The following is a 17558-nucleotide window of genomic DNA, read 5'->3' on the forward strand; positions in this document are numbered from 1 at the left end:
CAATAACTGTCCCAGTAAGGGCTACTAAATTAATACAATAAAGAAAGAAAAAGAATTCTCCTCCATCCATCCTGGCTTTATCTGAAACCTTCTTTTGGACATGTGAATTGTGGGTAATCAACCACCATGACAAGGCTTCAGATTGCTGTTACTGATTGACTCCCGGATCAGGATGAAAATGTCTAAGCCCCAGCTGAGACCTGCTCCAACAGGGCTTACCCAGCAATTAGATTTGCAGTCTCATTTTCAGCCTACCTACAAAGCCCAAAGCCGTGTGAGTTCCAAAGCAATTCATCCAAGGATGGCCCCTGACTTCATGCCATTCCTTGAGCCCTTTTCAATCCCCACACCTCAACTCTCAATGACAAACAATGGATATTAGGAGAGAGTTGGTGGGATTTGACTCAGATTTTCAAATTGTAGGAATGAAACAGAAACTTACTTGAACCCCTGGAGTTCCTGGGATACCTGGAGTTCCTGCTGATCCCTGATATCCCTTCAGAAAAGAAACCAAGACTTGTGACTCTTCATAAGTTATATTTACAAATTTCCAAACACCCATTTCAGGAAAAAACAATCCTCCTGGTTATTAGAGAACTGTTGTCACAACCCTGTCATTTTAAGTCACAAATTTTAGTAACTGCTATCACAATCATACATTTAAGATTTAGATGTCAGCTTTCAGAAGCTTTCATCTCTGCATCTGAAGCTTGCAGCCTCCAGACTTTATGCTAAAATCCGTTATTCTAGAATTGTTTCATGAGAATGTAACAAACATATTGTTTTATTCCCCATTGGGAAGAAAAAAAGAACAAATTAACCCACATAGGTAGAGGCTGCTTTTTCATCTCTCAAGAAAAATAGCTGAAAAATGCCAGGACTTTTAAAGGCTTATTTCCAGTTACAGGAATAAGCTTTAACAAACAATACATGTTCTAATACATTATGCAGCTAGTTTTATAATATTATTTATAATATTCCATTCTCAATGCGAAGCACTTAGCTACGAACCTGAAGGTATATAACAGGCTATGCAAATAAAAAAATAATTTGAATGACTCGGACTATGAAAAGAAATACTAAATAATACATAATTTGAAAAGAGAATTTCAGGAATGCTTTACTAGAAATCAACATTGGTGGAACAAGAGAACTTTTACAGAACCCAAAATATAGGCCTGAGGTGTTTTGGTAGACTAGGTTCTACAACTGCAGCAAAGATACCCAATTTTTATTCAAATTAACAAGTGCTTTAGAAGAATCCTTTAACAGAGGCAAGTAACTGAAGAACAGGAATTTTACCTAGCTCCATTAAAAACACATCATTCCAATGGACAAAATGAGCTACAAAGTGGGCGGGTTTTTGAGAAACATAGAAAACAAGAAGAGAAATTGTCCTCTAAAACTCTGAGGCTATTTGGCTCTGACTTTTCAACAGGCAGCCCAAACTCAATTTGATAAATCCCATAAAATGCACTATCCAATTTCAAATACCCAGAATTTGATCTTGATTTGAACTGAAAGAACTAATAATCCTATTTCTTAATGAGTTTCAGTCTTAAAAATTTAGCATAAAATTTAATGGGGGGATTTCCACACTGGTAAAAAGGAATTAATAGAACCTTTTCAATACAAGGCAGGCAATGTGTATGTCTGATTTCTTCTTTAAATCAGTCAGAGCTTCCTGGGAATAATAAACAGAGCTAAAATTATTTGCTGGGTTAGATACAAGAAAGTACTTGCTGTGCCCTCTTCCCAAAAGACATTTGAGCAGATGCCCGATGAGCCAGCTGGTAATGTTTAGTACAGAAGTAAACAGAATTCTAGGTCTCTGTCATACATGGATCTTTTATCAAGCATTTCAGTCTTAGTGCTCAAGGCAATTCTAGCAAAATCAGCTTTAACTGTAAATGGTGTAGCAACCCCAGATCGCTTATAGGCCTCCTGGGTAGCTGAAACAATTCACCAAGCCAAAAAATATCTTTAAAAGTTTATCCTTTTATTTCTTCTCCAAAAAAAGCAAAAAGTTTGTATGACTTCCTGTAGGATATAATTCTATATAAATAAAACTTTATTTCACATTTTAGATCTCTCAAATGCAATTTCCCTTCCTTCTCCTTCTAACTGAGTAGGGGAAGAAGTAGAGGAGGACAATTTCCTGGCTGAACTGAATTTCCGAATTCACGAGATGAATGGAGGATGGCAGAAGAGTTTTCAGCTTACAAAACTGCATATTTAGCTCAGAGCTAGATCTTGTAATGTGATTTCAAAGCAAATCGAACACATTGTCATTGTGTTTGTTTAATGGAAAGCCAGACAGAGAAGATTCAAAAGGAAATTCAAAGTCACAAAACTGAGAATCACTGTCTGGTACAAATAATGTAGCAATTGTTTGGACAAGTTAAAAACACCTTCTATAAATTACGAAAACCGGCCTTCATAAAAACTGAGCATGTCTTTGTATCACTACCCCTTTTGCAGTACAGATCATCAAACTGTATGCTAACGCCTACAATTTTTTTGCACTAAAGTCATTTCAAGTCCTCTTTCCCTAACCTCAAAGCTTTCAGCAGGAATACCTGTGTGACATACATACATGTGCTCCAAGAACAGCTGTCCCGTAGCTGACATTTTATGTTGTGATGGGTTAACCCTGGCTGGATGCCAGGTGCCCACCAGAGCTGTTCTATCACTCCCCCTCCTTCTCAACTGGACAGGGGAGAGAAAATATAACAAAGAGCTTGTGGGTCGAGATAAGGATAGGAGAGATCACTCACCAATTACCGTCACGGGCAAAACAGACTCAGTTTGGGGAAAAATTAACTTGATTTATTACAAATCAACCGGAGTAGGGTAATGAGAAATAAAACCAAATCTCAGAACACCTTCCCTCCACCCCTCCCTTCTTCCCGGGCACAACTTCACTCCCGGATTCTCTACCACCCCCCCCCAGCGGCACAGGGGGACGGGGATGGGGTTTACGGTCAGTTCATCACACGTTATTTTCTGCCGCTTCATCCCCCTCAGGGGGAGGACTCATCACACTCTTCCCCTGCTCCAGCGTGGGGTCCCACCCACGGGAGACAGTCCTCCACGAACTTCTCCAACGTGGGTCCTTCCCACGGGCTGCAGTTCTTCACGAACTGCTCCAGCATGGGTCCTTTCCACGGTGTGCAGTCCTTCAGGCACAGACTGCTCCAGCGTGAGCCCCCCACGGGGTCACAAGTCCTGCCAGAAAACCTGCTCCGTGGGCTCCTCTCTCCACAGATCCGCAGGTCCTGCCAGGAACCTGCTCCAGCGCGGGGTTCCCACGGGGTCACAGCCTCCTTCGGGAACCCACCTGCTCCGGCGTGGGGTCCTCCACGGGCTGCAGGTGGATATCTGCTCCACCGTGGACCTCCATGGACTGCAGGGGGACAGCCTGCCTCACCATGGTCTTCACCACGGGCTGCAGGGGAATCTCTGCTCCGGCGCCTGGAGCATCTCCTCCCCCTCCTTCTTCACTGACCTTGGTGTCCGCAGGGTTGTTTCTCTTACATGTTCTCACTCCTCTCTCCGGCTGCCGAATACCGCCGTCCCAACTTTTTTTCCTTCTTAAAAATGTTATCACAGAGGCGCTACCACTATCGCTGATTGGCTCGGCCTTGGCAGGCGGCGGGTCTGTCTTAGAGCCGGCTGGTATGGGCTCTGTCGAACACAGGGGAAGCTTCCAGCAGCTTCTTACAGAAGCCACCCCTGTAACCCCACCCGCTACCAAAACCTTGCCACACAAAACCAATACATATGTAAAAGGGACAGAAGTGAAAATTCCCATTTCAATTGACACAGACAAGTTCAGGACTGAAGGTTCACTATCACATAAGGTGAAAGCACTAAATTTGCCACCAAAAAGAATTCTTTTTATTTGGACTTGGTCTTCTCTCATGAACTTTTCAGAAAACACACAAATGGTGTGAAAAGTATTATAGCTAACTCTGAATTTGATGCTCAGTTTTGAATCCAGCTGCCTAAACATAGGCAGCTCCTGCCTTTTGAGATTCCCTAGACACACAAGCAGCATTAGAAGATAGTGGCACAAAATATTTGGGATTCATTTATCCTTTTGAAACAGCAGTGTGGGCAAGACAAAATACCTTACAGCATAAGAATCCCATACCTCTTGGGGTATATTAGTTAAACATCTGTTGACTAATATGGGAATTTAGACACCCAGCGTCTCTGTACACATGTAAACACTAAATGTAGGTGTCTTAAACTGAATCCCATTGATGTTTCATCAATGTTGTCAATCAGCACTACTCCACAGCACTTTGTTTACATTCTCATTCATTATTTTACATCAGTGCAGCTGCAATCAGGATTATAAAAAAATCTCCCTCTCAATTTGTTGTGGGTGGGAACAGTACTGATAAATTTCTGGTGCCGGAAAATCTGTAATGGCAAAGTGATAAACAGCAAGATACTGAGATGCTTAGTTTTGTACCAGATGGCTGGGTATTTAAAAAAATCACAGATAAAATGTAACTTTGGAATTTAAAGAAAATGGCAATAATTTACAAATAATTTTAAAGGGAAAAAGTTGAAAAGATTTCTTAGGCCAAAGAACTTACATAAAGGACACAGACAAATTAGCAATACTGTCATCATCAGTGAATTAAGAGCCTTGCTGGAAAATGAAAGGTAGTTTACCTGTAAGGGAAAAAATTGAGCAAGAAGGACATATGACAAGTATTAATTCCAAAGAACTTTTAGGTGCAATAGCAGAGTAAACCTCTGAAGTATATCTTCAATGCACTTGCATGCCTAAAGGACAAAAGTTCAGACAGCATTCATAGGTATATCACATCAGACAAGTATAAATTAAAAATACAGGATGCACTGTTAAGGCAATGACAACTGCACTGCACGCTTCCTTACTGAAAAGCTTTTGGAGTCACTGAACAACTTAAATGACAAAGGCATGACAACAGGACTGCTTGGGAAAGACAAGGGAGAAGTAAATAAGCTCAATTTGGCTAGGAAATAACCAAGGATGAACAGTAACAGTCTAAAGATATTTAAGGACTGTAAACACTAAGTAAACAGAACTATTTAGGGTGATGTAACTAAGCATAATGGAATTCAACTGCAAAAGAAAAATTTAACTTGATGTTAGAAAAACATCCTGACAGAGAGGTCTGTGGACCTCTTGTGGAAGTCTCTTGTGGTAAATCTTTAGTACACTTAAAGCACAATTATCTAAAGCATTAGAAGTTTTCAAACGCTTTTCATAAAATACATTATATCTTAAAGCACAGAAATTCTACTAGCTATTCAGGCATGTATCCATGCCCACCCTCAAATTTGCAGTCATGCTATGACATTCTCCCTCACTGGTAATATCAGTAACTAAAATTCTGCAAGGCAAGAGAAATGTTAGAAAGTACTTGAGGTATTTGAATTAAGTGGTTTAGCCTTTTTCTGAGAAGTTATCATCTAATGTTTTTGCCTCAGGTCCTTCCTCCTCCTTTTCTCAAGGAGCTTTTTTCCCATCCCTTCCTCAAACAACCTTCTCTAACACCTCACTATGCCTGTACTCATCTGCCTACTGCTTCTCTTTTTCCTGCCCCTTTGGACACGTGGATCAGTCAGGTGGCCCGCTCTAGCAGGTCAGTTTGAAGCCTGTGCTTTACTCCTTTCTCTGGGACTTTCTTAAGCAGTGGTTAGGAGCAGAACTCAGGAGCTCACAACAACTGTCATCTCCTCTCTCCTCCCTCTGTTAAATAAGCACGGCCCTGTAGAAGGACTTCTCATGGCACATGCTTCTGCAGGCTACCAGAACTCTCTGCAGTGAAGCCCCTCTGTCTACACATACCAAAACATGAAAATGAAGGACAGATCCAGCATTAGATCACAAAGGTAACTAAATGCAGCTTTTACCCTCCAACATAAATTTGGGGGTGACTCCTGATCAAAGATTTGTAAACACATGAACATTATTATGGGAAAAGTACAGAAAAGAGTTTTCGTTGCCTTGTCTGTTGCTTTTTTTTTTTCCTTCGTTTTGTTTTAGCCTGTTTAATTATTTCTCCATCTGATTACACTTCCTTCCATTGGCTACTCTGTCATCTGCCAAGGCTTCCATAGCTCAGGGCCACTAGCAATATATTTTACCTGAGCATGATGTTCTGGGTTCAAATACCACAAAGGAAAAAAAAAAATCCATCAAGATTATTAAATAAAAGGTCATAAATCCAGCTTTAAAAGTTCCCGAGCTTCAGCCTTCTGAGAGATGGGATGATGTACCAAGGGAGTATAACTTCCTGCTTGCTGTATAGATGTTCATCCTTATCATCTGCCCTTGGTCACTGCTGAAGATAGTCATATGGTCTTTTGTCTGAAATGTACAGCTGTATGCAACACAAGTCAGCATCAGGCATCACCCTCATTTCAATGTAGTAGGTCTCAGTGAAGCCATTACCTGACTGTATTAGTCAGAATGGAGCAAACATATTTTCTCTAAGAATAACAAGGTCACAGTATTACTGAGGAATATGTATTCTTCTGGAACTGAGAGCAGCATTTTACAGCTGAATTACCAACTATGTCTGTGAAAGTTTTGCGAGAAAAGTAGCTGCAGAGTTTATAACAACCTAAATCCCCAGGCAAACAATCCAATAGCACAGGTAATCCTATGTATACATGAAACTACTACCCATTTTTATTCCAAAAGTACTGCTGAAATAGCAGGCCATTACCATTATACTAAGTTCATCATGAAAGATTTGGCCTTCAGTTGGTCACCAAATATTATTAAACTCTAGGTAGTACAGCTGCAATAATGTTCTATAGTTTTTTTACAAAGAAATATTGGAATGGTCAAAAATTACTTACTATGTGAGGCTTTTGATACCTTATGAACTCTGTATCTAGGTACATCAGTAAAGTCAGTCTCACCTTTAAACTGTTTATTGCTTGTGGACACGGTAAAGACAAGGCAAATGGTTCCAAACTTTCAGGAATGAAACTAGATGGAATACTGGAAAATTGTCCAGATTTGCCAGCTGTGCGCTTCCAAGTTCAGAATTGACAAATAAGTGTATTTTTTCATTTCTTTCAGCAGACCGATAACCTATCACCTCTATTAAACACAAGTGATCACTGCATAGACTCTGTTCATTTATTTTTCCCCTTAACTTGAATTTTTCCCCAGTACATATAAAATACCCTTTGGAATAAAAAATGGCTTTGGGACCACACAGTCAGGCTGCTGAGCATTCTCAGGGCCAGCAAGCACTCCATCTGCTTCTTTCTGATGAATAATGTCCATTAAAATGAGTTCCAGTTGAGATTCAAATACTATTTTTACCCTTGTGCTTATTTACCAGTGCTATTTCTCCTGACAAGACAATTTAATCATTTCTGGTCCTGAATAGCATTTTTCATTGAAAAAAATGTATTTTCATTACTTATTATGCTTCTCACTTTTGTGCTTTTCTCCAGTTACTTCAACTGATCTTTTCTGTATGTATCAGAGTATGGAAAATAAATAGAGGTGGGAAATAAAGGGAAAAAACAAAGAACCTATAAACAAAACTATTTAAAAAAATTATTAAAGAATGACTGAAAATGAGTCAAGTTTATGTTCACTTCCCCAAATATTACAGCAAACAATTTTACTGCGTAACACCAGGTGAATAATTATTTTCTGGTAACACTGAAGATATTCACAGGAATTGTTTTTAATTTTTCTGGACTAAAACTATCTCACAACAATCTAGCCAGCCCACAAACAATAAACTAAATTTTCTTTGATGTTTACTTCAAAAATCAGTTACATATAGTAATATAAATGCATGCCTAAAACCTTTCTCAGATGAAGAAACAATTTGTTGACCAGTTATACTGTTCGAAGAAAATGAATACCAGATAGGCATGCTGGAATAACTTTAGAGAAGAACATAAAAGTGTGTTTGGGAACAGAAAAGACTGACTTTCCAGGAAAAGCTTTTCATGCAAGAGCCATTTGATTAAACAACACTGACTACACAACTACCTGTAAGCCTATTGTGCTGTCTGAATTAAGAGCTTGCTTTTCAGAGTTCCCCAGGGGATACAGCTAAAAAGATTCATATGAGCAAAGTTATCTCAAACAAGGAAAATCACTGACAGCACAGAAAACGTGCAAGTCGTATTAGCAAATAAATAAGTAAAACAGAAACAAAAAGACAGAGAGAGGAATCTGTTTTCCTGCACAGTGTATCTAAAGGGTCTCCCATCATTCATGGCTAAAAGCTAGCCTGGAAAGCACTCAGGAATCTATGGTAAGGAACAATAATGTACTGGCCAGAGCTGCAGATGATCTAATAGGTTTGCAATTATGTCCCTGCAAAGAACAAGTGCAAAAAGCTACAGCTGGTATTTCAAAAAAATTAGTTAATAAAGCTATAGGAATTAACCGTAAGCACTTCAAATAACGTATGAACTTCAATTCAGCAAAATGGTAAAATTTCTCCTTTAGTGGGGCTTTCTGATTCTCTTCTAATTGTCTGAGATGTTTTTGATAAAATTTTTTATGTTCAGAGAATGTCCATCTATGCACGTTATGACTCACTTGCAGGAAAAAAAACATAACTGCCAGATTATAAAATTACAGAAAGACTACAGTATCAATTTATTTTTCCTTCATGATTCACACTGTTACAAATTTCAGTGCTTATGGGAAGATATATAGCATTGAATTGGAAACCTGTTAATAAAAGTATGAAAAAGTCATAACAAATTTTTTCTAAAACAATACTGCTGCAGCTAAGTGGACACTTCAGAAATAAAGTCTTAAATCTATTTTTTAAAAGACAGAATGGAAACTGACAGTTCCCTACCAATATCCAGTCCAGTCTGGCTTCACTAAAGCTCACACAATATCACTTTATTTTTCAAAACATAAGAGTTATCTGGATTAAAGACAGCTCTGCTATGCTTATCCATACTGCAAGTCTACTTCTAGCCATCAGCATGGTCAAACTGTGATGGACACATTGTCCCATGCAACTCCGGGCTGAGACAGTTTGTATAATTGTCTTTGTGCAGAAGAACAGGACTGCTCTTCAGAAGCTTAAGCACCATCAATAATCAACCGAAAAGTCATTCTGATTAGATCACACTTCCCCAGCTCAGATTCCACCCATTCCTATTTTAAAACCTCCATTTTCATGATGGTCTGGAACTACAAGGTAGTATTTTATAGTACTGACACTTTGTCCTGGTTTCGGCTGGGATAGAGTCGATTGTCTTCCTAGTAGCTGGTACAGTGCTATGTTTTGAGTTCAGTATGAGAAGAATGTTGATAACACTGATGTTTTCAGTTGTTGCTAAGTAGCGTTTAGTCTAAAGTCAAGGATTTTTTCAGCTTCTCATGTCCAGCCAGCGAGAAAGCTGGAGGGGCTAAAGAAGTTGGCACAGAACATAGACAGGGCAGTTGACCTAAACCAGCCAATGGGGTATTCCATACCATGTGATGTCACATCTAGTATAGAAACTGGGGGGGGGGGGGGCGGAGATCGCCGCTCGGGGATTAACTGGGCATTGATCAGTGGGTGGTGAGCAATTGCATTGTGCATCATTTGTATATTACAATCCTTTTATTATTACTGCTGTCATTTTATTAGTGTTATCATTATCATTATTAGTTTCTTCTTTTCTGTTCTATTAAACTGTTCTTATCTCAACCCACGAGTTTTACTTCTTTTCCCGATTTTCTCCCCCATCCCACTGGGTGGGGGGGGAGTGAGTGAGCAGCTGTGTGGTGCTTAGTTGCTGGCTGGTGTTAAACCACGACACACTTTCAATTCAGATTGTTTTCTGTATTTCTAGTTCCAAAAGACTTTGAAGATAATAGCTATCAAAAGCTGCCTAAGACAAAAGCAGAAGTATAAAAATGTTTTTGTATCACAGGAAAAATGAGAATCTTTGCTTGTGGAACTACTGAAAAATTCATGTACTTACTGCTCTCCTGGGCCATCAGGCCTACCATGGCCAGGTTTCAATATACCAAGTCCCATATTTTAAAACAGAGGAATTTTCAATTTTTAGAAACAATTGAATTTCTTGTTTTCAGTGCCTATTTTTTTCCTATCAAACTAACTCAGCTTCCAAAAGGAATCACCACAGTTAAATGAACCAGCTGCTATCCCTAAGAAAAAGCCAACATGTAACTAAGCAACAAAATAGAAATGTGAACATTTTATAATGTGTAACATGGAGTTTTCTCTTTGTAACTGGTAATAATTACCCTTACAGCATACACACTTCCAAGTAAGTATCAATCTCACTGTTTCCATCTTTAGCTGACAGAGAAATGCTATGTATTACTAGTATTAAAAATTCTTAACAAAACCAGAATGTTAGATGTTTTTATGAAGCCATCAAAGTTGGTGGGTAGTGCCTCTTTAGTAGGATTAACATGCTACAGGTACTAAAATTGATAAGCAAGGGCAGATTTGGGAAAGACTTGTGATTAGTTACAATATCGTCAGTAATCTTTCTACAGGACAGAAAAATTACTAAAAGAGTGAATTTAAAAGTTCCAACACAGCCCTTTGTTGCCCTTCTCTGAAATCTCTCCAGTGTGTCAAGTGTGGACCAAAATGGCCCAAAATAACTTAATATCCCTTCTAAGTCTCAACCAAACCTAGAGACTATTAGTTCCCTAGTCCATAACCCAATCTTTCTTTCATAAATGATTTTGTCTTCTCTGCACTCATCTACTTATTTTTTCTAATGTTTTGGGACATCTTCTTATATTTTTATTCTTAATAGTATTTGGGACTCCTCCCTAATTGTATTTTCTGTGGATTTCAAGACATGATGCTTACCTTCTCTTCTACTTCACCATGGAGATTTCAAAATAACACTACAATGTAAGGACTCAACCATAAAATTCAGTCCTCACAATAAGAATGAAAAGTTACAATGAATTAACAATTTCTAGTATGTGCAAGCACTTTTCTTTTCCTGCTTTTGGCATACAAGCAGAGAAATTATTCTCTTTACAGAAGCAAATTATTTTTAATGCTCCCAACTGTCTTTTACCTTTTCCTATTGCTTTTTTTTTTTTTAATATAAATAAAATAGCTTCTAATGAATAGTAAGCAACATCAGAGGCCACATTCTTAGAAAAGAAACATGGGTGGTCAAGTCTCCCACCTTTTGGCCTGACTTCTCTTCACACACCATAGGCATGTGCACACCACCACTCTGGTGATACAGAGACTGCAGGCTCTTAATAAAACCTTACTCAACAGAGAAGCTTGGCTGTCAATATCTTAGAGGCTTCAAATTAGATTCAGAGATCTAATATTTTTTTTAATGAAACCTTAGGCTATTTTTATAATATTTTTTTTAATTAAACCTTAGGCTATTTTTATATATTTATTTGCTTTTATTACTATTTTATAGTAATAGTAACAATAAAAAATGTTAACCATGAAAACCAAACAAGCCATTGCCAAATCTGTCATTTTTATTTTAGGGACATACGTTATTCATCTACTTTCTTCCAGTCTTTACCATCCATACTAATGGAATGCCAGCTTGAAAAGTAAAATCTAGGGTGAGAGAAAAATACAGGTATTTTTATGATGTATGTTTTAACACATAATGTTTAGAATGGCAAAACTTCTATATTTTTAACATTGTACATGCCTGTCTACATATTTTGATGCACTACTTGAGGCAGCCCAAAAAGAAATGAAATGAACCAAGTTTAAACATGAGAAGCAATCCCTAACACAAAATGGACAGGATTTTAGCTGCCCTAAAGTGCTTTCTAATGCAAACATTCTTAAGCAGTAAAGATTGAAGGTCAGAAGGTGATAACTTAACTGCTGCAAACTGATGCAAAGACCAACAGGAGCACTCATAGCCTGTTCTCTGCTTTACAACAGTGCCTAACTCATGTTATCATTTTTACAATATTTTGGCTTGAAACAAAAATACTATGATTAACATATTCATAGAATGGTTACATTCACAGTTTCAAAGAACGGAGACAAAATCATCTAAATTTGAAAATCTGGTATCAGTGGTACATGTTTTTCTCCTGTTAGTTTTGCATTTACAATATATGACTAAGTTTTTAGTACTCACAGGCTTACCATCTGGACCAGGCTGACCAGGATAACCATGATTCCCAGGCTGCCCAGGGTCACCCTATGGAGAAGCAATATGTTAACACACAAAAGATATGACAGAGCATTTTAAAATTAGCACAGAGCAACCTTAACCCTAACACATTCCACAAAACAGCAGCTGCAAACCCAGATACCTGCTATTGAGGAGTAATTCTGACAGCTAAGAACTGCTCTTGTAACCCCCTCCCTGGGAAAATTCTCCCTAACTTCTTGTGCAGGACTTGAAGAAGTGAGACCGTGCTCAGTTACAGCACAAGTTTGTCCCATCATCTCAAATGCTTTCAAGCTTTTTAACATCTTAATCAATAGAAATAAAACCACGTTTCATCAAATAGATGAAAAAATCTTTACTAAAACCTTGTTAATCTAGTAGTTCTACTCTGAAGAAAACTCTCACCTGCTTTGGCTGAGTCTAGCTCTTATAGCAAAAGCACTGGGAAAGGCAGGAGCCAGAATTAAAACCTGTTAAATACTAAACTCTCCACGCACCTACTGCTGTCTAAAAAAGATATCCTTTTAGATTTCTTCTTATAAGGCCTTTGCAATTATTTTGATAACCTCTGTTATGACCATGTTAAAGGAAAAGTCAGTTCCCCAGGCTTCATGTTTATGGTAGGAAAGCAGGAACATAACTTAATATATCCTCCTAGTGTATTAAGTTCTCTGTTTATTTTACTAACGGACTTGATTTGAGCCCAGCAAACTCCAGTAAGACTTAATCTATAAAAACATTTTATGTCTACAGTAGTGTTAAGCAGGTACTGCTTTCTTCCTGCAGGTCGGTTATAACTGCAGCATTATTATAAACAGGGAGGACATTAGGAAAGAAATAGGAAACTAGCTTTCGACGTGACTGTGAAAAAACATCTTTTCACATATAAACCACAGCGATGTAATTCTGAACTAAATGGGAAAGGATAGAGAATAATGTCTCTTTAGAAAAGTGTAACAGTTATTATTTGCTAAGTTAATAATAAGTTATCCAGAATTATTATTGTCCACATTAAGAAGTCCAGGTTTGAGATTTGAGTGAAAATAAATTTGCTTTCAAATACACTATCTAAACTATGAAATGTTATGCCTTTAACTTGAAAAGGTTAAAACATCAGTTACTTGTATTTTTAAATTGTCTTAATTTAATTAATTTTCTTGTACTCCATTAATATCACAAACACACAAATTAAGTTTAAATTTATACAGTTCCAAAGTCCAATATTCAAAAGTTAAGAAATACTGTAACTAAGATAACCTATACAATCTTATATTGGCTTCCTTTTCACTCTTTCTGCAGTCTTTTGTGTTAGGCACCATCTTGTCACCTGTATTATTCAGTTATCCCCAAACAAATATTATACTGCAATGCAATTGAAAGATTGCACATGAAGCAGGGATCTAAATAAAATTGTATAGGTCACCCTAATTCTGACATTTCAGACTCCTTCATACTTTACAGGATGTGGCTTTCAATTTTTTTTTTAATGATAAATACTTTCTTCCCTCTCTCCCTCTTTCTCTCTTTTTTCTCTAATATGCTAAAGAGAACAAAAAAAGGTATAAGACCACAAAAATTCTATTACATGAAATTATAATGATCTCCATCTTGTGGACTCCAATTCCCTGATTAGAAACCCTCACCATTGTAGCAAAAAGCCCTTTGACTTGAGGTAGCTGCAGCAGACTGTTGAAGACTTATATAATGAGAGTAGAGGTTTTTTAATCATTTGCTTACTGAAAGATAAGCCGTTTGGGGTTTTCTTGTCTACCCTTATAAGACAAGCTAGCAACTCTGGAAGCACTGCTTAGCACAGTTATTGAGAAAGGTACTATAGCAAAATACTAGGGATTTGAGTTTGCCATGTTAGACATCTGAGACTCAAGTCTGGTTCTCATTTTAATCCTTCACCAACACTGAAGGGAGGTCATCAGAACAGCTAAGGCGGAACTCTCCCAGTAATCATCTAGTCCATTCTTTAAGAAAGAAGGAGAAAACCCCTCTCCATTAAAAGACTTTTATTAGCAAACCACTTCACTCTCAATTAACAGTGCAAGATCATTTGCTGAAGAGTAGCAAGTAAACACAGTTTTACATCCATGAACATTTTCCTTAAAAAATAAAAGGTGTATTTGTGTTATTAGGAGTTATGGCACCAAAACCTGGCCTTGAGGATCCTAATCACTATATTCATGCACTGGAAACCAGAACTAGGAGAACTTGTCCCCTACTTTTTTAATCTGCCTGACTATGACTGACCAACATAAGATTTGAAAAAAAAAGAAAAAAAAAAGTCATGTGTGCTCAATAAGACAGAATGGAAACTTACTTTGGGGCCTGGAGGTCCTTGTTTTCCTGGTGGGCATATGCAGGGGGCAGGTGTTGAGCCTACATCACTAGGACCATTCATGCACTACCAAGAGTGAAACCAGCCATCAATACACATGCCAAAAGCATTCAACAAAAATATAACATTATATGAAGCTCATTTTCCTAAGTTGCATAGGTCCTGACTTTCACTCCTTTGTTCAGCTGGAACTTCTGCTTACCTGAATATTGCCCTCCAACTACTTTGAATGCATGAATTCATCATTGTACCCAGAAGAAAAATAAATAAAAATTTAAGTACCGATACTGGGCTGATATCTGAAACTGTATTGGCTTTTCCACAAATATTTTGTCTTATAGTTTGATAATTTTAAATCTGGCAACATGCAAAACTCTTCTCCTAAATTAATTGCTATTCATCATTTGAAGCGTGATCAATTATCAAATATAACTGATTAAAGTTTGCAAAAATAATCTAATAAATTTTATGTATAGCATAATGACCACAACCGATGGGCATGGTATCATGTGTAGCAAGCCTGAAAAGAACATAAAGCCCAAGTGTCCTAACTCCTGGGCATGTGTCCCAACTATGAAGCTACTTGAGGAAAGGTGGGGCATGGCTGCTGCCACAGGACCTCCTACAGGTCACAAGTCCTGGCCCCCACGGTGCCCATCCTCCAAAGACCATTAGGTGACCTCCTCCAAACTATGCTCCCTATACAAAGAGCGGTAAACTCTAAACATTTGCAGACCACACCACCCTCTAGAGACTTTTTTTGTTTTGAAGTATTTACTTGTCACCATTGAGACCTCATGAAACCTCAGTGTTTTACCAAGGCAGGCAAGGGGAGAGCTACTAGATCAAATCCATTTGTCCAAGGTCAGGCACCCAAAATTTAGGAGCATCTGCACAAAATCTATATGCTGAATTTAGATTCAGTGAATTCTTTTTCACCCAGCAAGTTCTTAGAGCAATGGAAAGGCAAAAATTTAAGAATCCCAGATACAAAAAAAGCAGATCTTGTATTTAGTATCGAAAACACTTTCAATAACATTTTACCTATATTTTCTAAAATAATGTAGACTTTTTTACAATGTTCTCTGAATGGAATTCTTTCTCAGGGTCAAATGATTGATCAAAACACAAATCCACGTTTCCTTTGCAATTGTACCAAGTGGAGTGACAAGGATGGTTAGGGAAGCTATCATATTAAGCCTTCAAACAAGCTCCCCTTCAGGGAGCTCCCATTAGCCATTAGCATGATGCAGTTAACAACTACCTGACTGTGCATATCCCCATTCCTTTGCAACAGCATCTAGCCCTGCAAATAAAAGCAATTGAATTGAACCTGGGAAAAAAATCAGGCCATTTATTCTAATAAAAGTGGGTTTCTTCAGAAAACTGATTTTTAATTTGCCTGTTGACTAGAGTTTAATTAATGGAAATCCAGCACTTTTAAGCTTAGCAAACCTCTGTCCACCTTTCAAAACAAAGTGTATATTCCCTAGAATAATAAGAAGTTTATATAAAGTCAAATACTACCTTAAACTGAGTTTGAGCAGTTTAGGATTGAGCCTACCTCTCCATTCTGAAACAAGAATAAACACAGTTTAAGAGTACAGCAATATTTGTAATACGCAAAATGCAGTCATTTGTAAACAATACCAAAACCAATCATAAATTTAGGGCTATAACTATCAAGGAATTATAATTCAAAATTTTAGACATTTTAGACTTTCTCAGACTTATGTGCAGCTGCTATCAATGCATATGAATTTTTAGTTCATTTTATTTAAGGGTCTTTCAAAGGAGCTACTAGTGGGAATTTTTAAAAGGCAATGACAAAACTAGGATTAATACTGAACCATGTAAATATTTACACAGTAAATGTTTATATTTGGGTCAAACCTTTTGCCAGGAGTAACTTATCAAAAAAATCCTCTGCTTACTTATTCATGTCAGAGAATGTACCAAAATATTTCTAAAATCTCTGATCTCTGCCTGAATCCAGCATCTGAGAAAACACACAGAAGCACAGAGGCAAGGCTGGCTTCTTCTCGCTTTCCTGTGTGACTGCATTAGACTCTGCTATCAATTGAACTGAGTTTTTCAGTATCTGCAGCACCATGGAACAATCCATCTCCAAATATTTCAGCATACTAACCATGAAATTGTCTGTCTTAATGGTTTAGTAGCCACCATTAGCTACACCATGCACAGTCACCACAGACTTCATATACACAGTCTGTGGAGAGAGTCAGCTTCGTCTGTATTCAGTTCTCACCTTAGGCAACCTCAAGAGAAGGTTGTCTTTCTCCACGGATCATAGAGAGCTTAAAATCACTATGCAGCTAGGTATTTCCGGGAAAGGGGATGAATTCAGGCTGTAATTCGTACATACAGCCCCTGCTTAGTTCAGGAGCTCTGATACAACCACGCTCTGACAGAATACAACCACAAACCACATATTCCTCCTTGGAGATCATCCAACATCTTTATTTTCTAAAGCAGTCCAGAATTTCATGGGTAAAGTCCAAATTTAATTTACAACAACAGCAAGTGAAATTAAACTGGCAAAAAGCAATCTTTTTCTTGGACTTCTTGCCAAATTGCAGAGAACACAAGATATGATGGACTTTTTAGTGTTTGCTTTCTTTATGCAAAGATTTTTTTCTAATTTTTTTACTTTTCATATCCTACTTCTATTTTGTAAAGAGCAAAAAGATACGTGGTGCAGTTAAATAGCCAAATACTAAATTTACTTCAGTATTTAAAGCTAACTTTACAAAGGTGTTCCCAAGCCCATTAGTTCTTGATGCACACAGTCAGATTTCAGAACAGCTAATAAACCAGCCACCTACTCATTGCTTAAATGAAAGCTGTAAGTTTTGAAAAAGCCCTCATACGGGTGCTGATTCCGATAGACACACTGGCCCCAAATAAACAGAAGAAAAACAGACTACGCTGGGGGTCTGTGCAAGTCTGACAAAAAATAAAATATCTGGATGTTGAAGATTCACAGATTCTATTGTCAAACTGGCAAAATGGTCCTAATACTAAACCA

At 37.8% G+C, this 17558-nt stretch overlaps 1 protein-coding gene across 1 annotated transcript in view; it reads right to left on the reverse strand.

The window, feature by feature from the left end:
* COL21A1 (collagen type XXI alpha 1 chain) overlaps window positions 1–17558 on the reverse strand; it is a 118409-nt gene that overhangs the window by 58878 nt on the left and 41973 nt on the right. Inside the window, exons 8-11 of the mRNA XM_052809268.1 lie at window positions 16074–16082; window positions 14492–14575; window positions 12127–12189; window positions 443–496 (exon numbers count right to left, since the gene is read on the reverse strand). Of these exons, the coding sequence (XP_052665228.1) occupies window positions 443–496; window positions 12127–12189; window positions 14492–14575; window positions 16074–16082 (210 nt within the window). The remainder of the gene's footprint in view (window positions 1–442; window positions 497–12126; window positions 12190–14491; window positions 14576–16073; window positions 16083–17558) is intronic.

The sequence above is a fragment of the Harpia harpyja genome, chromosome 15, assembly GCF_026419915.1.
Source record: "Harpia harpyja isolate bHarHar1 chromosome 15, bHarHar1 primary haplotype, whole genome shotgun sequence".
Lineage (NCBI taxonomy): Eukaryota > Metazoa > Chordata > Aves > Accipitriformes > Accipitridae > Harpia > Harpia harpyja.